A 20,859-nucleotide genomic window follows, 5' to 3' on the forward strand; every position below is an offset into this window, starting at 1 on the left:
TAATGAACAATGCAAGCAAATCATTGATCGTGTTCGCGGTGAACGTCGCCAAGTTCACAAATACTCTCTTTCTATTTATAGAGTGATGAGCAGTACGCATTGTCTCAGTTGATCAGTTTCCAAGAGCTCGCCATGGTGTCGGTAAGTATGGGGTGCGATGGGCAATTGCTCAGCCGTGTGAATGGTTCCAATAGACACTGGTTTATTACATTGTTCTCATGCTCGATCCTCCCATTTGAGATACCCTAAATTCGCTGGGACTCCTGTAGTCTCAATTGAGCACAGGTTACGAGACATGGATCAGATTGCTTTGCAACATAGTCCAGCCGCAGAAGGCCATGCTCGAGACATATATATATAGACCCAGATCTCGTAGCTGCCTTATTGCCATCTTCCCATATTCCACTTACCATTCCATCCACGACACTCATTGACCAGACTATGTCAAGCCCACTATCGGAACAGTTCATCGAGGACTTCCTTGAATCCAAGCAAGTGAAAAATATCACATCCACCTTATTCCATGAGACTTAACATTCGTGCCTTGGGCTAGCTTTCAAGCGAATTGTTTGACTTATGCCTCTGCTGGTCAGTATCTCTGCTGTCTGTCCGATACTCTCGTAATAATCGGCCATCCAGCACTCATGGCCTATCATGTCACTTTGAACTTGCCACATGATGTACGATGCCTGTGGGGGCGAAGATCGATTGCAACACTGGTCTCTGTTATGAACTGGCTTGTTATTGCCGGTGATATCATAGCATTTGGGCCTCTCCCAATCAATACTACATCAGTATGAAGCACCCATTTCATGAGGTGCTGACATTGTATTAACGATGCACATCTCAGAGGTCGGTTCCTTGTTATCAAGTTACCTATGTTTATGAAACACTGGTCCCACCAGATGTGAGGATGGCGGGTATGCCAGTGAGATACTTTACATTGTCACCGTTGCCATATCACCATGTAAGGTGTGCCATTCCCGTCCTCAGAGTTATACTTATCCTGAATTCTTAGTGGTAGCTGCTCTGCGCGTACATGCCGTGAGCGGGGGCAACTGGCGCCTGGTGTTGCCGGTCTGGCTCCTCGGTATGGTGCCCGTGGGCACTAACATAGTGGGTACATGGAGGATCACAAAATTCGTGCCACTAAACCAGGATTATCAAAGTGGGGCGCAACCCAAGTTACCTTCCTTATATTTCCTCCACTTGGATGTGTGAGCAGCATTACCTACTCAGATGCCACAAGTAATGCGTATGTAGATCTTATTGACTCTGGCGGGTTCTACGCACTAATTGAGCTTTGCAGGAGTGAGTCGTCTCCATGTATGCTTCCAGAAACCCTTATTGAAATTCCTACTCGCCCATATAGTGGTTATCATCAGTCGAACATCCATCGTTGTCTCGGACATTCTTGTGGTTGGAGCGACCTGGTACTACATCAGCCACACGAGCTCTGTAAAGACACAGCTCGTGCGTGAAGTGTGGGATGCGAGGCCTAATCTCACAACTGTCATGTTCCGAGATGGTGAGTGTTATCCGAAAGATGCAATGTAATATGCCATAATGGCTCATGTTCCGGGACTACAGGCACATTATACTTCCTGTAAGTAAGAAAGTATGGATCATCGGACGAGCACTCATTATAGGTGCAGCGTGATCTCGCTGCTCAACATTCTTGACCTCATCACGAACACAGTTACTCTCAATGGTGTGCGTATCCGTCAACGGCTAACTAATTAAACATACCGAAACAGTTGTTCTAGAATATAAGCACACTAAATATAACAAACTTGATCACGGCGTCTGTAAAATCTCACCCGCCATAGTTCCGGTAGACACTCACACCTTAAACCTTTTGTCTTATAGGATGTCGAGCATCTTGATCTCCCGCTTCCTCATCTGCATCCGCGAAGCTGCGGAACGCTCAACACAGGCATTCAGCTCCCAGTCTCTGTCGTTCATCGATTCGCAAGGCGACTCTAACCCACAACCATGGCTCTCCAGTGCAGAGTTCGCCACCGATATCGCTAACCCCTCTGCAGGGGATAACGGCCGCGCGGACGCTTTTTCGGATCTTGAAGATGACTTGGATCCAAGAGATGATGCGGGCGAGGGAAGAGATGGCGGAATAGAACTAGAGGAGTACGCGGCCTCTGTCTGTTCTGTAGACGCACACACGCCCTGATGAAGTTCCTCAACCTCGCTGTCCGTTTTCCATTCTTTCTGACTGTATTATTTATTAGTAGCTCGTTTCCCCCAAGTACGTCCACCGGTCTCGATGATCAGGTACTTGCACTATTGGGCGCTGTTTATTTATTTCCATACTTCTGGTATGGATCAACGTGTTGGCCCTAGGTGCCTTCTACATCAGTACTATGACGCAGCCGCCTTGACAAACTCGATCAAAGCATTGCCGGCACATGAGCGTTAGAAAATAAACTACACTGTCTTGCTCACCGTGTAGGGCGACCCGGCAGCCCCTTGTCTTGGTACGCGTACCCTCGCGTTGTCTTGCAGAATCCTGTGTCAGCGGCTTAGAGATTTGATTGCGAAGCACGTACCTTCATTGTCCCTCCGATGTCGAGATGTGCCCACCGCACTGCAGCCGTCGCGCCGTCCTTACCAGGCTCGACGCCGCACGCAGATCAGGATGAGCAGTGCTCCACAGCAGTGACTTTGATGCTTGCAGAAGAGAGGCCACCAGGCGACGTCAGCGATCACTTTGTGGGAAGTGATCTGGGCCAGGGCGCCTGCCATAGTTAGTACTTGCTTATTCCTATCTGGTCTGGGGAAAGACTCGTGCATTCCGCAACATGTCCGAGTCAACGTTGAGCGCGCTGTCCCGCCAGCACATCAACGTCTCCGAGCTCATCCCTGGTGATGCTCTCCTCGAGCTATCCCGGTCAGCACGCCGTCGAGTTACTCGCCCGAGCACCTCTACTCAGAGGACTGCTCAGTGCACCTGTGAATGCGTTCAATGAAGGGTAACCCCTCTCGCGCATCCCGCCCAAACAATCGCCGCGCTCGCGCACCTTTTCCCTCACCGCAGGCTCTGGACGGATCTCGGGCGCACCTTCGCAGCATCGCCCGCTCTCCGTCCGTCCGCGCCGTCATCCTGGCCTCCGCTCTCCCAAAGGGCGTCTCCTCCGGCATAGGCCGTACGTCCCCCGCCTTCCGTGCCCAGCCCGAGAGTCGACTCCGCGGGCACCGGGACGCTCGCGCGCCTGCCCAAGATCGCGGGCAGCCAGAGCCTCATGCACGAGCTCGCCTACACCGCGCACACCTTCTCCGCGGCGGCAGATACAGAGCGCATGGGCTTTGTCTTGCGCGTCGTCTCTGGCGGGTCCGCGCCGCGCTCGCCGGCGTGATCGTGCAGAAGTCGCCCGTCGCGGTGCTGGGGACAAAGCACCTGTTGCTGTATGCGCAGGACCACTCGTTAGTTGTGCAGCGCAACGCGATGGACTGTATTCATCTGACGCCGGTGTTGTCGCACAGGATACAGGAGAACCTGGACGATACCATCACGTGGAATAACGCTATGCTTCAGACGGCTGTAAGCGTCTCGCCCACTCGAAGATGGAAGTGTTGTCTGATCCATAGCATAGGACATGAAGGAGTCGATGCGAGCCGTGAAGACCAAGGAAAAGCTCCAGTATGCCAAGCTGCTGCCCAAGCTGTGATTGCGTGCAAAGTTCTGCACAGTGGGTTCTGTCGCTTCCGTGTATTGCTATGCAGACATTGTCGATGCGCACATATGTCACTTACTTCTTGCCTAGGGTAGTATCAGGGTGTGTCCGATCTTACGCGGTATGATAGAGGCGTGCAGACGCAACGGCAGGAGACGGCACCGGCACAGAACCTACCACCGAGCCATTGTATAGCGCGTAGACATCCACATCATGACTCGCCAAGAGCCAACTTATGTAGTTTAGGGAAGCCCTGCTTCGTCTCACAAAGGCACCTCCCTGCATGTGGATTCTCACAGGAAGGTCTGTCGCCTCTGGGATTCACATTGCTGTCAACGCATTTCACCTCTGTGCATGTTTGACAGGCCGCTGACGACAACGCCGCGCTACGACGATGACAGATTTGCTCTACCCTGAGGAAAGCATCAGTCAGTCCTTGATATGCGCTTCTCGGTCCTCGCTACGCTTCCCGGCGAAACCGTGCTTCAGGCTACTGCATCCTCTTTCTGTTGTCGGCCACACACTAACTACCATGATCAGATTGCAGCGATTAGTGTTCCAATCTCCACGCCACTTACCTCGCTACTCTCGGAGACGTTAATTCTACATACGCCATCCCGCACTACCTCCGTGGTGCAGAATGGATTGCGCTTGGACTCCGTAGCTCAAGAAGTAGGCCTCACGCGTTCCATGGTGATCAGCAGCACGCTCCTCTATCAGCGCTAATGATACATGCCGGGCCTTCTGCCACAGGACACAGTGCAGGTGGCACGGTATTCCACGCTCGGAAGCGTACCCCTATGCGCTTAGTCCCCGTTTAAAATCCGAAGACGATAACGCAACCGAATACGCACCTGTTACATGTCGCGCCATGGCTGAGCAATGCAACGATTCGGAATAGATGGTTGCCGCGATACAGATGATTGAACTATTTTCGGTCGTGATGGCGCAGGTGAGCTGCTAGCTCATCCATTTACCTCAGCTCGATCGAGGTACGCAGGTCTCCGTGGTTCCTAAATGTTGCGTGATGATGCAGGTGTTGCAATCACGAGCCTGATGGCTTCACCATAATGACAGCTCGCAGACTGACTTTTGGGGATGCAAATCGCGTATTGCGGACTCCGTCATGAGCGCACAAGCGAACCATACTCTAGGACACCGTACTCACGGCATGCACAGGACACAGCGGAGAACCTGAGACTCAAATGGAGTCATGACATCGCCGTCGTGTGCGAAAGAAACGCCCGTTGTGGCGTCTCGCTGAACCAAGTATTCTGTCACCTCAACTCGCCGGATATCAAGTATTCTGCTGCCTCAACTCTCCGGATCTCTCAATCCCGATACATGGGCTACTCCGACTAACATTCTGACCCGTTGGCATGACTCGCTACATCGTCAACTCGATCTGTCGCGATCCGCAACCGAGGCCCCCGCTGGGCTTCGATCTGTAACAGCGAAAGCACAGCTCGCATACACATTTACGTGATCTTTTCGTGACGTTTACCTGTCAGGTCAGCATAGAGTGCATTGTTCCCTATGCGTCTGGAGATAATTGACGATCGCTAGGAGCAGATAAGTCACGCACGAGTCAAGCGAATGATTAACGTCACCAAGTTCACAAATGTTCTCTTCCTATTTATAGAGTGACAATGAACAGTACGCGGCGTCTCATGTTTCCAATTTCCAAGAGCTCGTTATTATTGGTGTGGGGTATGATGGACGATTGCTCAACTGTATGAATGGTAGGCTACAATTCATACTGATTGAGCACATGCTTAATTTTCTTGGTTGAGATTCCCTAAATTCGCTGGGACTCCTGTAGTCTCAATTAAGCACAGATTGCGCGACATGGATCAGACTGCTTTGCAACATAGTCCAGCCGCAGAAGGCCATGCTCGAGACATATATATATAGACACAAATCTCGTAGCTGCCTCATTACCATCTTCCCTATCCACTTCCTATCCCATCTACGACAATCATTCAACAGACTATGTCAAGCCCGCTCTCGGAACAGCTCGTCGAGGACTTCCTTGAGTCGAAGTAAGTGAAAAACATCACATCCACCTTGTTCCATGAAACTTGACATTCGTGCCATGGGCTAGCTTTCAATCAAATTGCCTGGCTTATGCCGCTGCTGGTCAGCATCTCTGCTGTCCGTCCAATACCCTACTAATAATCGGCTTTCTAGCACTCCTAGCCTACTATGTCGTTTTGAACCTGCCATATGATGTACAATACCTGTGGAGGCGAAGATCGATTGCAACATTACTATCTGCCATGAATTGGCTTGGTATCGCTGGTAATCTCATAACATACATGCCTCTCGCAACCAATACTTCACCAGTATGAAGCACCCATTCTGTGAGGTGCGGTCATTGTATTGACGATGTACATTTCAGAGGTCGGTCCCTGCTATCAAGTTACCTATGTTTATGAAATATTGGTCCCACCAGATGTACGGCTTTCGGGTATGCCAACCAGATGCTTTACATTGTCACCGTTGCCATATCTCCGTGTAAGGAATGTCATTCTTGTCCCCAGAGCCATACTTATCCTGCCTTCGCAGTGGTAGCTGCTCTGCGCGTACATGCGGTGAGCGGACGCAACTGGTACCTGGTATTGCCGGTCTGGCTCCTCGGTATAGTGCCCGTGGGCGCCACTATAGTGGGTACATCGAATATGACAAGGCGCTTGCGATTGACCAGGAGCATCATAGTGGAGCGTGACACACGAGACCTTCCTTATATTCCCTCAACTGGGATGTGTGAGCAACGTTTCCTACTCCAATGCCACATATAGCACGTATGCAAATCTCACTGATTCTGTTGGGCTCTATGCACTGATTGAGTCTTTCAGGGGTTGAGTCATCTCTGTGCATGCTTCCAGGAGCCTTTACTGAACTTCCTACTCCCCATATAGTGGTGATCATCAGTCGAACATCCGTGATCGTCTCGGACATTCTTGTAGTTGGAGCGACCTGGTACTACATTAGCCACACGAGCTCTGTGAAAACACAGCTCGTGCGTGATGTGTGGGATGCAAAGCCCAATCTCACAACTGTCATGTTTCGAGATGGTGAGATCCAGCAGAAAGATGCAATCAATATACCACGGAGGCTCATGTTCCATGATTTACAGGTACATTGTACTTCCTGTAAGTGAGGAAGGATGGATCCTCGGACAAGAGCACTCATTACAGGTACAGCGTGATCTCGCTGCTCAACATCGTTGAACTCCTCGTGAACATAATCGGTTTCAATAGTGTGCGTATTCGTCAACGACCAACTAATTAGCCATACCGAAACAATCGTTCCAGAATCTAGGCACACTGGACATAACAAACCTGACCACAGCGTCTGTAAACCCTCATCCGCCATAATCCCGGTAGATACTCACACCGGAAACCTTTCATTGTATAGGATGTCGACCATCCTGACCTCCCGCTTCCTCATCTGCATCCGCGAAGCTGCAGAACGCTCAACACAGGCATTCAGCTCCCAGTCTCTGTCGTTCATCGATTCGCAAGGCGACTCTAACCCACGGCCATGGCTCTCTAGTGTGGAGTTCGCAGCCGACATCGCCAATCCGTCTGCAAGGGATAAAGGTCATGCGGACGCTTTCTCCGATCTCGAAGATGACTTGGATCCAAGAGGCCAAGATGACGCGAGCGAGGGGAGGGATGGCGGAATAGAACTGGAGGAGTACGCGGTCTCTGTCCGTTCTGTACACACACACACGCCCTGATGAAGTTCTTCAATATGGCTGTCCAATTTTCCGTTTCTTCTGACGTCGTTATTTATTTATTTGTCGTTCGTTTCGCCCAGTACGCTCACCGGTCTCGATGGTCAGGTACCCGCACTACTGCACACTGTGTATTTATTTGTATGCTTCGGATACAGATCGAAAAGTTGGTAGTGTTGGCTCTAGGTGCCTTTTACATCCGTACTATGGTGCAGTCGCCTTCACAATCTCGATCAAAGCACTGACGACATATCAGCCTTAGGACAAACAAACGGCACCGTCTCACTCACCGCGTAGGACAACCCGTCAGCCCCTTGTCTTGGTACGCATATCCTCGGGTTGTCTAAAATAATACCGTGTCAGCGGTTCAGGGACACACAATTGTGGCGCACATACCTCCATTGTCCCCGCGATATCGAGATGTGCCCACCGCACCACAGCCGTCGCGCCATCCTTACCAGGCTCGACACCGTCCACGAATGCCTTCAGGAAAAGCGCATCCGTGCAGCTTATCGCAGCCCTGCCGCCGATCTACAGAGGGCAGGACCAACATCAGTTCAACGCGCAGTCGTCCACTGACTGCTCTTAGCGCACGCACGTTGCATAGATCGGCGTTCGACGAGTGGATTTGCGGTCCGTACTCGTCGTCGAGCGGCATTCGCCAGAACCGGTCTTGTTCGCGCGCTCCGGCTCTTCCCAGCTTACGCCAGAGGCTATCTGAGTTCTGAAACGTCGGTCAGACGGGTGGCCGAGGTGTTGGAGCGGAGTCCACTGTGAATACGCCCGTGAATGCTTCGCCCAGTGCGACGCTCATCGCTCTGGAAGATCGCCTCAATGAGCACATCCGTCGATAGCATCAATCAATCCTGAGTAATATACTCCGTCAGCGTGGCGACGTCCACGATTGTGGCTTGAACATCGTTGACCCGTAGTACAGTGCATCTGCGTCAAATCAGCACGTCAGCCGCCGCCTCTCCTTTTGCAGCTCGCGATCCGCGATCCGCACCCGCGAGCACAAGCCGCGCCCCGGCGTTCGTGTTGTCGACTGACTTGCCGTTCATCGCATAGACACTGTCGAGCGTCGTCGACTCAGTAAGCGGCGTGCCTTTAGTAGTCAATTTCGGCTCAAATGCCCCCGGGCTTGTTCGCGCTCGACCCGGGCATCTTCTCGCAGAGTGACGTCAGCACTTTGAGGTTGATTCTGCCAGAGCGGAGAAATACGCGGCTCCGTCAACACAGGTTAGTGAGGGAGCTCATTGGACCTACAGTCCGAGCTGTGCGACGGCGAGCGCAGCGGAGCAGACCGCTGCGGCTCTGCCTGGCAGGCGAGGGAGTTTAGTCAGTGTTAGCCGAGTAGACGGTAGGACACACGGGCACGTACCCATGTCGCCACGCGTCAGCTTCATCCATGCCGAAGGCATGAGCGAGATCCTACCCGTGTCGAAGGTGACACCCTTCCTGACGAGGGCTGTGCATCGCTGGGTCCGCCGTTGTAGTGGCTACAGCACAGAGGACGGGATGAGCGGTGCTTAGCAACAATGACTTTGACGCTCGAAAAACGTACATCTCGAGGAGCTTGGCCGGCTCAGAGGTGCCCTTCGTCACGGAGAGAAAGGCATTCTAGAATATAGATGACATGGCGGCTGAGAAGACACAGCGGGCGAGGACACGTTAGCTACGCACCATGCCTTTCTTTGCTGCACAATTTGTGATTGGGTCAAGCGGCGTTTGTCAGTCTAGTGTTCAGGAAGTGTGTACAATCGAGACCGCGAGATTGGCAAGGAGGTACCTTCGTCCCGGACGATGATCTCGACAATCGGTACACCAGAAAGCTCCCTCTCTATCCGCTCTACAAAGGCCTGGTATTCAACCTCTCCAGCTAGTTAGCTACATGGTTTGCTCTTCTTAGTCTCGGAAGTTCACAGACCGAATGTGTCATCATGTTGCCGGGCACTTCTGCCAACTATGTCATGGGCTTCTATGACAATACGACTTTTTCATGATGCTAGAATAATAGGACGTACTGTCCGTGCCAGGTTCTGCGCTCGCGCATATACAGCCCCGGTCTTCCAGCCTTCATGTTCAGTAAGAGGCTGGAATGAGAGCTTATCCGGAATCCCTTCTTTCAAATTCGGATGAAACGGTGACGGTGGCTTCGTCTACAGCGTAAATTCGAATTGTACAAGGTGAGTCGCAACAGCGAAGCCATAGTGTAAGCTGCACACAACACAGACAGCAAGTCCAGCACGTCTCACACGTAACATGTGGGTCCACCGAAGCGTCGACGAAGACGGTCTGTCCGTGCACGCCCTAACCAAGCCCGCGCACCTGCTTCACAGCAGTCCAAACCGCTTGTCTGACGACCTTCCGCCTTTCGTCCTCTGCCTTCTCCGCGAACTTGTCGCCAAGAGATGTCAGCGCCGTCACATTGTGCGCACCGTTTTCGCTCGGCGTAACGTAGAAGACGTGCGTCGTGCCTGTTTTCGGGGGTTTCGGAGCAGCAGCCGCAGGTATTTCGGACCACAGCGACTCCGCATCTACCCTGACGGTAGTGTGCCTGGGAGGGGCCCTGGGGTCTACGGGAAGGACGTAAATGGCGGAGCGGGAAGGGGCGACGCTGAAACAGCATACAAGGTGCGTCGTGCGTCCATAGCGGCGGCGGGCGGGTGAGCCGGACGGGTGAGCACAGCGTAGTATACTTTCGGGCTCTCGGACGGTGCGCACTGTACACGGGCGACGAGCGCTTACCCACGCTCAGTGATCGGAGACGCGTCCCGTAACGCGCCTGTCACGCTCACGTTGCGCGCAACCCGACGCGGCGCGACAGGCGCACAGCAAATTCGGCAGACTAATTCGGGTCGGTATCCAATTCCGGTAGTGTCTCGACCACTTCGTACCCAGGTCTTCAGGCAATAATGGACGCCAAATCTACCTGCATATCTCAAATTGTCTAATACGCCGTTCGCACGGTCTGCTATGCTTTGCTCTAGACTAAGCACTAGTACTTCACCATGACTTTGTCTCGGAGTCCAGAAGTGTTATCAGAGATCAGGTTTCGAGTCTATTGAATATGAGCAAAGATGAAGAGCAGGACCCTGTCTATCTGAACAGCATGTACAGCAACGGTGACCCTCATAGAGGAGCAAGAGGCTCCAGGATGCATTCGAACTTGATTCGATTGTTTCCCCGGTCCCGCGGTGCATTGCATCTGCCATCGAAAAGGGTAACGTTCTCCACGCTCTGTTCATCGTCGTTTCCCTTCAGAGCGACCGGCCGGTCTCTGAACATTCAAGTTGTCCTGCAGACATACCTCTTTGCGCCTGCAAGCGGCTTTCAGCGACCAGCTCAGATTTCGAGCAAATAAATACAAGCTTCGTACAGGGACTGTAGGATACAGTGGATAAAAGCTGACTGGGAATAAATAAGCGACGCGCAACGATGTAGGTACCTGATCATCGAGACCGGTGAATGTACTGGGGTGTGAAATGAGTGACAATCAACTAATGAACCCAGGAGAAATGGAAAATAGACAGCAAAACCGAGGAACCTCAGGCCTTGTGTGCGTCCACAGAACGGACAGAGACCGCGTACTCCTCTAGTTCTATTCCGTCATCTCTCCCCTCGCTCGCATCATCTTGGCCTCTTGGATCCAAGTCATCTTCGAGATCGGGGAAAGCGTCCGCATGGCTGTCATCCCCTGCAGCGGGATTGGCGATGTCGGCGATGAACTCTGCACTGGAGAGCCATGGCTGTGGATTAGAGTCGCCTTGCGAATGGATGAACGACAGAGACTGGGAGCTGAATGCCTGTGTTGAGCGTTCTGCAGCTTCGCGGATGCAAATGAGGAATCGGGAGATCAAGATGCTCGACATCCTATAATACGAAAGGGTTAAGATGTGAGTATCTACACAAACTATGTCACATGGGAGTTTACAGACGCTGTGGTCAAGTAAATTATATTCTCCGCGCCTGGCATAAACTAGAACGGCTGTTTCAGTATGGCTGATCAGTTGGTCGTTGACGAATACGCACACCACTGAGAGTAACTGTGTTCATGATGAGGTCAAGAATGTTGAGCAGCGAGATCACCCTGCACCTATAATGAGTGCTCATCCAAGGATCAATACTTCCTCACTTACAGGAAGTACAATGTACCTGTAATCACGGAATGTGAGCAACTGTGATATATTAATCTTATCTTTCAGCCGGAGCTCACCATCTCGGAACATGACAGTTGTGAGATTAGGCCTCGCTTCCCACACTTCACGCACGAGTTGTGTCTTCACAGAGCTCGTGTGGCTAATGTAATACCAGGTCGCCCCAACTACAAGAATATCCGAGACAACCACGGATGTTCGAGTGATGATAACCACTATATGGGGGAGTAGGAACTTTAATAAATGTTTCTTGAAACATGCACCAAGATGACTCACTCCTGCAACACTCAATCAATGCGCGGAACCTCACAGAGTAAAACAAAATCGACCCACATATTAGATATGGCCTCGGAGAAGGGAGCGATGCCTGAACATCCAAAAAAAGGAGATATAAGGAAGATCTCTTGGGTCGCGCTCCACTATAATACTTCTGGTTTGATCACAAGCATCTTGTAATACTCGATGTACTCACTATATTGGTGCCCACGGGAACCATACCGAGGAGCCAGACTGACAATACTAGGTGCCAGTTACGTCCGCTCACGGCATGTACACGCAGAGAAGCTACCACTGAGGAGGCAGGATAAGTATGCCTATAAGGATAAGAATAACATTCCTTACACGGCGGTATGGCAGTGGTGACAATGAAAAGCGCCTGATTGGCATATGCGGAAGACTGACATCTGGTGGGAACAACGTTTCATACACAAAGATAACCTTAGACTACGGAGGAACCAACCTCTAAAATATACATCGTCAATACAATGTCAGCGTCTCACAGAATGGGTGCTTCATACTTGTGTAGTATTGGTTGGGTATGGTATCGACGTTATAATCTTACCAGCAATAGCAAGCCAGTTCATAACAGAGAGCAGTGTTGCAATAGATCTTCGCCCCCACAGGCGCCGTATATCATGCGGCAGGTTCAAAGCGACATAATAGACCAGGAGTGCTGGAAGGTCGATTATTAGTAGAGTATTGGACAAACAACAGAGATGCTGACCAGTAGAGGCACAAGTCAAACAATTCGCTAGAAAGCTAGTTAATAGCACGAATGTAAGTCTCATGGAATAAGTTGGATGTGATGTTTTCACTTGCATCAAATTCAAGAACTCCTCAATGGATCGTTCTGCTCCTGACATAGTCTGTCAAATGATTGCCGTGGATAGGATAGGATGTGGATGGAAAATGGTAATGAGACAGCTACGAGATCTGAGTCCTTATATATGTCCCGAGCATGGACTCTGCTGCTGAATTACGATGCATAGCAGTGTAACCCATGCCGCACAACCTGTGCTCAACTGAGAATAACGGACCATCAGCGTATTCAGGGCTCTCAATTAGGATCAAGCATGTGGACAATGTACTTAATCAGAGTTTGTAGCCTACCAGCCGCACCACTGAGCAATCATTCCTGAAAAAGGAGAAACTGAGGTGAGGCGTACTGCTCACCACTCCATAGGTGGAGAGAACGTTTCCGAGAATAGTGACGTTTATCGCGGACGCGTCCAATCGTTTGCTGGTGCGTCTGTATCGTTCAGGGATTAGCTGTTCTTAATAATCGACGTTGATATCCAGGTACATTTTCTGTAGAAAAAAAAGCAGTCTATTCTTACCTGACATGCAGACATCACGCAGATACCCGCAAACATCACGCAAACGTTTATATCAGTTATGCTTGACTTTAGCAGATCGAAGCCCAGAGGCCTCTATTGCGAATCGCGACAGATTCAGTTGATGTTGACGACGTCGCAACTACGCCTCGAACGCGTCGGCGTCGAGCTACGAGCGTCATCTGGCTGCGTAGTACGTCAAGCTAATGGGTCAGAATGTCAGTGGGAATAGTCCACGTATCGAGACTGAGAAATTCGGAAGTTGAGGTCGCAGGATAATTGAGGTCTGGCGAGATAAGGTAACAAAATACTTGAGATTCGGTGAGAAGCCACAACGGGCGTCTCTTTGGCTGAAGACCGCGGTTTCTATTCGGCTCCCAGATTCTCCGCTGTGTTCTGTCCATGCATTGGGCCCTCAGGACCTATATTCCGCCTGCAAACTCACCACAAAGTCCTCATACGCGACTTGCATCCCCAACAGCCAGTCTGCGCTGTCGTTCTCGTAAAGCCATAAGGCTCGTGAGTGCAACGCCTGTACCGTCACACAACATCTGGTATCTGCATAGTTAGATTGAGCCGAAATAAGTGGACGAGCCAGCAGCTTACCCGTCCTATTCGCGACCTAAAAGTTGTTTGATAATTTGTTCACGGCAACCATCCGTCTCGAATGGTTGCATGCTCAGTCATGACGCGACGTGTGACAGATGCGTATTTGGCTGTGTTGGCGTCTTCGATTCATAAATGGGGACGAAGCGCATAGAAGTACGCTTACGCTTCTGAGCGGGGAATACCTTGGCACCCCGCACTGTCTCCTGTGGCTGAAGACCCGGCATGTATCAATGGCACTAGCACTGAGAGAAGAGCGTGATACTGGTCATCAAAGGGCGGGCAAGGTCGACTTTTTTGACTACGAAGCCCTAGCGCAATCCGTTCCGCATCACCGAGGTAGTGGGGGTGGCGTATGTGGAATCTCCGAGGAGCGAGGTAAGTGGCGTCAATGTAACACTTGTCGCCGCGATCTGATCACGGTATTTGGTGTGCGAGCGACAACGTGAAGAGGATGCAGTAGCCTAAAACAGGGTGTCGCTGGGCAGCGTAGCGAGAACCGAAAAGCGAATATCAGGGGCTGACTGGTGGCTTACTCGGGGTAGAGCGGATCTGTCATTGTCGTGGCGCGGCGTTGTCCCGGAAACGATGCGATGCATCGGCGACCTGTCCATAATGCGCAGAGGTGAGATGCGTCGACAGCAATTTGAATACCAGAGACGACAGACCTCCCCTGTGAGAACCCATGTGCAGTGTGGTACCTGGTGAGACGAAGCAGGGCATCTCCACAGCACATAAGCTAATTCTCAAGGCAAATGAGAGTTTGGGGGTTATGATATGGATGTCTACACGTTATGCTGTAGCACGATGAAGTCACTGCAATGACTCGGTGTCTGGAGCATAGCGCTATCCCATGTGACGGTGTAATCCAAGTTCTCCTGTACCCTGTGCGACAACGCCAGTGTCAGATGAATGCAGTCTCTTGCGTTGTGCTGTACAACTAACGAGTGGTCCCGCGCATGCACCAACAGGTGCGTCTTCAACCCGAATTTGCCTACCGGATCCGCTATGGGCCTGTCGCGTGTCGCGTCGCGTTGCGCGCAACGTGAGTGTGACAGGCGCGTTACGGGACGCGTCTCCGATCGCTGAGCGTGGGCGCCGCGCTGGTCGCTCGCTCATGTACAGTGCGCACCGTCCGAGAGCCCGGAAGTATACTACGTTCTGCTCACCCGTCTGTCGTCGCTATGCACGCACGACGCACATTGTATGCTGTGTGACAGCATGCACGCTGTTTCAGCGTCGCCCCTCCCCGCTCCGCCGTTTACGTCTTCCATGTAGACCCCAGGGCACATCCCAGGCACACTAGCGTCGGGGTAGATGCGGAGTCGCTATGGTCCACAACACCCGCGGCTGCTGCTTCGAAGCCCGCCAAAGCATGCACGACGCACGTTTCCTACGATACGCCGAGCGAAAAGGGTGCGCGGAATGTGACGGCGCTGACGTCCCTTGGCGACAAATTCGCGGAGAAGGCGGAGAAAGAGAGGCGAGAGGTGGTGAGGAAAGCGGTCGGGAGTGCTGTGAAGCAGGTGCGCGCGCTTGGCGAGGGCGTCCACGGACAGACCGTCTTCGTTGATGCGTCGGCGGACCCACGTGCTGCTGGTGAGCCGTGCCTGGACCTGTTCATGCGCGAGCGCAGAACCTGACGGACAGTACGTTATGCCGTAGTAGCATCTTGGATAGTCGCATATTGATAGCAGGCCTATCACATAGTTAGCAGAATTTCCCGGCGACATGACGACACCCACTGTCTGTAAATCGACAGCGTCTATGCGATGAACGGCAAGTCAGTCGAGATCGAAAATACGAACGCTGAGGGTCGGCTAGTGCTCGCGGGTGTGGACTGCGGATCGCGAACTACAAAAGGAGGGGTGGTTGCTGACGTGTTCATCTGACGTAGATGCGCTGTACTACGGGTCGACGACGTTCAAGCTGCACACGACCGTGGACGTCGCAACACTGACAGGGTATACTCGAGATTTATTGATGCTATTGGCGGATGTGCTGATTGGGGTGTCCTTCCAGAGCGATGAGCGTCGCACTGGGCGAAGCGTTCACCAGCGTATTCACATTAGGTTCTTCGCCGTAACACCTCGGGCACCTGACTGACCGACCTTTCGAAATTCGAACAGACTCTGGCAAGAGCTGGACAGAGCCGGAGCGCGTGAACACGACCGGTTCTGGCGGATGCCCCTCGACGAGTACGGACCGCAAGTCCACTCGTCGAACGCTGATCTAAGCAACGTACGTGCGCTAATAGCAGTCAGCGGACGGCCGCGCGCTGGCCTGCTGTTTGTCCTGCCCTCTGTAGATCGGCGGTAGGGCTGTGGGCAGCTGCACGGTTGCGCCTTTTCGTGGATGGCGTCGAGCCTGGTAAGGACGGCGCGACGGCTGGGGTGCGATGGGCACATCTCGATATCGCATGGACAATGGAGGTATGTGCTCCGCATTTGTATGTCCCTGAACCGCTGACATGGTATTCTTCAAGACAACCCGAGGATACGCATAGCAAGACAAGGGGCTGACGGGCCGCCCTACATGGTGAGTGAGACGGCGCAGCTTGTTTGCTCTGAGGCTCATATGTCGGCAGTGCTTTGATCGCATTTGTCAAGGCAGCTGCGTCATAGTACGGATGTAAAGGCACCTAGCACCAATACTACTAACCTCCCGACCTATACTGGAAGTATGGAAATGAATAAACAGCGCGCAATAGTACAGGTATCTGATCATCGAGACCGGTGGACGTACTAGGGGGGGGGACGAGCGACAAACACATAATGAAGTGAGAAGAAATGGAGAGTGGACAGCAAGACTGGGGAACTTCAGGACGTGTGTGCCTCTACAGAACGGACAGAGACCGCGTACGCGTACTCCTCTAGTTCTATTTCGCCATCTCTTCCCTCGCCCGCATCATCTTCGAGATCGGAGAAAGTGTACACACGACTATTGTCCCCTGCAGAGCGGTTGGCGATGTCGGCAGCGAACTCTATGCTGGAGAGCCGTGGTTGTGGGTTGGAGTCGCCTTGCGTATCGATGAACGATAGAGACTGAGAACTGAATGGCTGTGTTGAGCGTTCTGCAGCTTCGCGGATGCAGATGAGGAAGCGGGATATCAAGATGCTCGACATCCTATAGAATGAAAGGTTTATGGTGTGAGTATCTACTGGCACTATGGCGGGTGAGGTTCTACAGACGCCGTGACCAAGTCTGTTATATTCAGTATGCCTGTAATCTAGTAAAACTGTTTCAGTATGGGTAATGAGTTGGTCGTTGACAAATACGCACAGTATTGACGCCAATTATGTTCACGAAAAGGTCAACAATATTGAGCAGTGAGATTACACTGTACCTATAATGAGTGCTTGTCCGAGGATCCATACTTCTCCACTTACAGGAAGTATAATGTACCTGTAATCACGGAATGTGAGCCACCGTGGTATATTGATTGCATCTTTCAGCTGGAACTCACCATCTCGGAACATGACAGTTGTGAGATCGGGCCTTGCGTCCCACACATCATGCATCAGCTGTGTTCTCACAGAGCTCATGTTGCTGATGTAATACCAGGTTGCTGCAACTACAAGAATGTCCGAGACAACCACGGATGCTCGCGTGATGATAACCACTATATGGGCAAATAGGAACCTCTATAAGGGCTTCTGGAAGCATACACGGAGACGACTCACTCCTGCAAAGCTCAATTAGTGCGTAGAACCCGCCAGAGTCAGTAAGATCTACATACGCGTTACTTATGGCATCTGAGTAGGTAATGCTGCTCACACATCCAAGTGGAGGAAATGTAAGGACGGTCGTTTGGGTTAGGTTCCACTATAATGCTCCTGGTTTAGTCACAAGCACCTTGTCACACTCAATGTACCGACTATATTGGTGCCCACGGGCACCATACCGAGGAGCCAGACCGGAAATACCAGACGCCAGTTGCGTCCGCTCACAGCATGTACACGCAGAGCAGCTACCACTGAGAAGGCAGGATAAGTATGGCTCTGGGGACAAGAATGACATTCCTTACTCGGCAATATGGCAATGGTGACAATATATACAGCCTCAAAGCCATATACCCAAGACTCACATCTGGTGGGACCAATGTTGCATAAACAAAGGTAACCTGATAGCGAGGAACCGACCTCTGAAATGCGGATCGTCAATACAATGTCAGCGCCTCACGAATTGAGTGCTTCATACTGGTGTAGTATTGATTGGGAGAGGCATCATCGTTATAATATTACCAGCAATAGCAAGCCAGTTCATGAAGGATAATAGTGTTGCAGGTGATCTTCGCCCCCACAGGCGTCGTACATCATGTGGCAAGTTTAAAGTGGCATCATAGACCAGAAGTGCTGGAAGGCCAGTTATGAGTAGAGTATCGGACAGACAACAGAGGCGCTAACCAGCAGAGGCATACTGCAAGCAAAATTCTTGAAAGCTAGCCCATTGCACGGAGGTTAGGTTTCATGAGATCAGGTGGATGTGATGTTTTTGACTTGCTTCAATTCAAGGAAGCCCTCGATGAACTGTTCCGACAGTGGGCTTGACATAGTCTAGTCAATGTATGTCGTGAATGGGACGGTTAGTGAAATATGAAAAGGTGTATATAAGGCAGCTACGAGATATGAGTCCATATATATGTCTCGAGCATGGACTTCTGCGGGTCAATTGAGTTGCACAGCAGTGTAATCCATGTGGCACAACATGGGCTCAACTGAAAATCCAGGAGCAGGGGGGTCTGCAATGAGAGGATCAAGCATGAGAACAATATTCATTTCATTCACATGGCGGAGCAATCTTCCGTCATACCACATACCGAGACAATGACGAGTTCCTGGAAACTGCAGAACTGAGATGATGCGTACTGACCATCACTCCTTAGATAGAGAGATTGGTGACGTTCACCGCGGACACGTTCAATCATTTGCTTGTATTGTTCACTATTTTATATGCTCACAACGCTCGTCATCTATCTTTAGCTTCAAGAAGCAATCTATATGCTTGTGAATTATGCTTTTGCTATTGCAGCCCGAGGTCCAGATGCCTCGGTTGCGGATCGCGACAGACTGACTGGACGTTGACGACATAGTACGTCAAGCCAACGGGTCAGAATGTTGGTGGGAGTGGTTCATGTATCAAGACGGAGAGATCCGGGAAGTTGAGGTAGCAGGATAGTTGAGATCTAGCGGGATGAGGTAACACAAAACCTGAGATTCTGCGAGACGCCACAACGGGCGTCTTCTTCGCCCACGACAGCGATCTCATGACTCCATTCGAGTCTCAGATTCTCTGCTGTGTTCTGTGCATGTCTCGAGTACAACGACTTAGAATGTGATCCGCTTGCGCACCCCACGACTAAGTCCTCCAGACGCAATTCGCACGCTCAAAAGTCAATCAGCGCCTTGTTCTCATGAAACCACAATGCTCGGGATTGCAATGTGGAATACCGTACATCCTCGCACTGTGTCCTGTGGCAGAAGACCCAGCATGTATCACTAGCACTTCATAAAAGCACGACGTGGTACTGATCATCATGAAGCGTGCGAGGCCGACTACGCAGTTTAGGCGCAGGTGCGGATACGATGAGTCTGGGTATGAGACAGAGCGCAACGAATTTTGCATCACGGAGGTAATGCGGGATGGTGTAAGTGTAATTAATCTCTCCGAGGAGCGAGGTAAGTGGCGCCAATGAAACACCGGTCGCTGCGGTCTGATCCTGGTAGTTAGTGTGCGACCGACGACGGAAAGAGGCTGCAATAGCCTGAAGCACGGTGTCGCCGGGCAGTGTGGCAAGGACTGAAAAGCGCATATCAGGGACTGACTGATGGCATACTCGGGGTAGAGTAGATCTGTCATCGTCGTGGCGCGGCGTTGTCCCGGAAACGATGCGGTGCGTCAGCGGCCTGTCAAATATGCTCATGGAGATGAAATGCATTTACAGCAATCTGAATCCTAGAGACGACAGACCTCGCTGTGAGAGCCCATGTGCAGGATGATACCTGGTGAGAAGGGCCTCTCCAAAACACACAAGCTAACTCTCAAGGCAAGGGAGAGAATTGCACCTCTCGACCTGGACACATTATGATGGTGCCTGGCGCTCACCTGAGCTCGTGCGTGCCCAGTTGGCCGGTTGTGATATGAATGCCCACACGCTATACAATGGCACGATGACGTCACTGCAAAGACTCGGTGGTAGGTTCTGTGCTGGTGCCGTCTCCTGCCGTAGCGTTTGCCCTACGGACGCCCCGAAGTATAACCTGCACGCAAGGGGAAGTCCGTCATTATTGAAATTGCTGGAATTCGTCGTGTTCTTTACGAGTACATCACCAGTCTGACGAAAAATCCTTACAAAGACCATTTTCTTTTGATGCCAATGAAGCGCGTTGTGCCTAGCACCCGATGCCGTCGCGCATCTCTGCGCGGGCTCGCCTTCGCGCGATGTTGATGTGATTCGCACGTTCATATGCTACAAAGGCTCAGCTGCAGAGATGTACAAGACTGATCGACAGGGCGAGGGCGAGTCAGACGCGGGACTCTGAGGGTAGGAGTAATCGTACCGTTGTTGCCTCGGATGAACGCGTCGCCGTAGCGGTTGGTGACGGCGCCGTTGACATGTTCCTCGGTCTGCTCGAGGGCGATGTTCATGTAGCCATCAAGACACGACAGCACTCCTATGTGAGCCAGGACGCGCCGTTCGCGGTCAGCTGGCTTTTGTGATGTACGATGGGTGCCCACCTCGATAGTCCACCCCGGACGTGAGCCGTACGACGACGCGCTTGCCCACCACGCCCTTCAAGAAGTCGGTCGGCGAGCCGGTGGTCGTCGGCAGTGGAGGCGGGGGGTGGGGGCGGCTCGAGGTCGGCCGGCGGGGCATGCGGCGGTGGTGGGGTAGAGTGGTCCATTTGAGCGGGACGGCGGCAAGCGCGTGCGTCGGTGCTGCGGCGAGAGCGTGGGAAAGCACTCACGGCCGGCGCTCGGCAAGCCGGAGCGCGCGAGAGGGCGGCTGCACGACAGGACTGCGCTATATTTGACGGCGTGCGGGTGGATCG

The 20,859-nt window shown here is 52.0% G+C and overlaps 7 protein-coding genes across 7 annotated transcripts; 4 read left to right on the top strand and 3 right to left on the bottom strand.

Moving 5' to 3' along the window:
- Positions 1-644: 644 nt before the first annotated feature.
- On the top strand, positions 645-2,188 carry POSPLADRAFT_1127852 (hypothetical protein; the record flags this gene model as incomplete). Its single annotated transcript, XM_024483672.1, has 6 exons — positions 645-794; positions 913-1,184; positions 1,226-1,311; positions 1,373-1,528; positions 1,591-1,606; positions 1,870-2,188. The coding sequence occupies 6 exons, from the start codon at positions 645-647 to the stop codon at positions 2,186-2,188; spliced, it is 999 nt and encodes a 332-aa protein (XP_024344930.1).
- Positions 2,189-2,825: 637 nt separating this feature from the next.
- POSPLADRAFT_1043272 (hypothetical protein) lies at positions 2,826-4,562 on the bottom strand (the record flags this gene model as incomplete). The annotated part of the gene is made up of 7 exons (XM_024478264.1): positions 2,826-2,897; positions 3,077-3,199; positions 3,287-3,397; positions 3,497-3,730; positions 3,867-4,003; positions 4,301-4,411; positions 4,544-4,562. The coding sequence occupies 7 exons, from the start codon at positions 4,560-4,562 to the stop codon at positions 2,826-2,828; spliced, it is 807 nt and encodes a 268-aa protein (XP_024344931.1).
- A 1,119-nt stretch (positions 4,563-5,681) lies between these two features.
- On the top strand, positions 5,682-7,013 carry POSPLADRAFT_1128910 (hypothetical protein; the record flags this gene model as incomplete). The annotated part of the gene is made up of 10 exons (XM_024483792.1): positions 5,682-5,731; positions 5,794-5,828; positions 5,880-6,034; positions 6,058-6,062; positions 6,145-6,206; positions 6,258-6,455; positions 6,611-6,766; positions 6,829-6,844; positions 6,890-6,953; positions 6,984-7,013. The coding sequence occupies 10 exons, from the start codon at positions 5,682-5,684 to the stop codon at positions 7,011-7,013; spliced, it is 771 nt and encodes a 256-aa protein (XP_024344932.1).
- A 154-nt stretch (positions 7,014-7,167) lies between these two features.
- POSPLADRAFT_1127730 (hypothetical protein) lies at positions 7,168-12,730 on the bottom strand (the record flags this gene model as incomplete). Its single annotated transcript, XM_024483659.1, has 18 exons — positions 7,168-7,411; positions 7,722-7,774; positions 7,828-7,962; positions 8,030-8,155; positions 8,391-8,502; positions 8,698-8,745; positions 8,809-8,889; positions 8,996-9,051; positions 9,234-9,290; positions 9,456-9,590; positions 9,760-10,137; positions 11,010-11,304; positions 11,571-11,586; positions 11,648-11,730; positions 12,061-12,107; positions 12,157-12,158; positions 12,430-12,540; positions 12,592-12,730. The coding sequence occupies 18 exons, from the start codon at positions 12,728-12,730 to the stop codon at positions 7,168-7,170; spliced, it is 2,118 nt and encodes a 705-aa protein (XP_024344933.1).
- Positions 12,731-14,040: 1,310 nt separating this feature from the next.
- POSPLADRAFT_1128864 (hypothetical protein) lies at positions 14,041-16,939 on the top strand (the record flags this gene model as incomplete). Its single annotated transcript, XM_024483785.1, has 9 exons — positions 14,041-14,185; positions 14,756-14,852; positions 15,045-15,406; positions 15,705-15,879; positions 15,937-16,052; positions 16,127-16,239; positions 16,314-16,345; positions 16,588-16,811; positions 16,887-16,939. 9 exons carry the CDS (start codon positions 14,041-14,043, stop codon positions 16,937-16,939), a joined length of 1,317 nt encoding a protein of 438 aa, XP_024344934.1.
- A 2,878-nt stretch (positions 16,940-19,817) lies between these two features.
- POSPLADRAFT_1038324 (hypothetical protein) lies at positions 19,818-20,431 on the top strand. The gene is made up of 3 exons (XM_024477368.1): positions 19,818-20,067; positions 20,127-20,308; positions 20,368-20,431. Exons 1-2 carry the CDS (start codon positions 19,948-19,950, stop codon positions 20,253-20,255), a joined length of 249 nt encoding a protein of 82 aa, XP_024344935.1. The 5' UTR covers positions 19,818-19,947; the 3' UTR covers positions 20,256-20,308; positions 20,368-20,431.
- POSPLADRAFT_1130163 (hypothetical protein) lies at positions 20,277-20,684 on the bottom strand (the record flags this gene model as incomplete). Its single annotated transcript, XM_024483926.1, has 3 exons — positions 20,277-20,308; positions 20,368-20,481; positions 20,546-20,684. The coding sequence occupies 3 exons, from the start codon at positions 20,682-20,684 to the stop codon at positions 20,277-20,279; spliced, it is 285 nt and encodes a 94-aa protein (XP_024344936.1).
- Between the last annotated feature and the right edge of the window lie 175 nt (positions 20,685-20,859).

This window comes from Postia placenta (assembly GCF_002117355.1).
Source record: "Postia placenta MAD-698-R-SB12 unplaced genomic scaffold POSPLAscaffold_1, whole genome shotgun sequence".
Classification (NCBI taxonomy): Eukaryota; Fungi; Basidiomycota; class Agaricomycetes; order Polyporales; family Adustoporiaceae; genus Rhodonia; species Rhodonia placenta.

Excerpts from the sequence above, each read along its gene's own strand:
- POSPLADRAFT_1038324 (XM_024477368.1), top strand. The coding sequence starts at position 19,948 with ATGAATGCCCACACGCTATACAATGGCACGATGACGTCACTGCAAAGA. Across the intron at positions 20,068-20,126 it reads CGGACGCCCCGAAGTATAAC|GAGTACATCACCAGTCTGAC; the intron begins CTGCACGCAAGG and ends CGTGTTCTTTAC.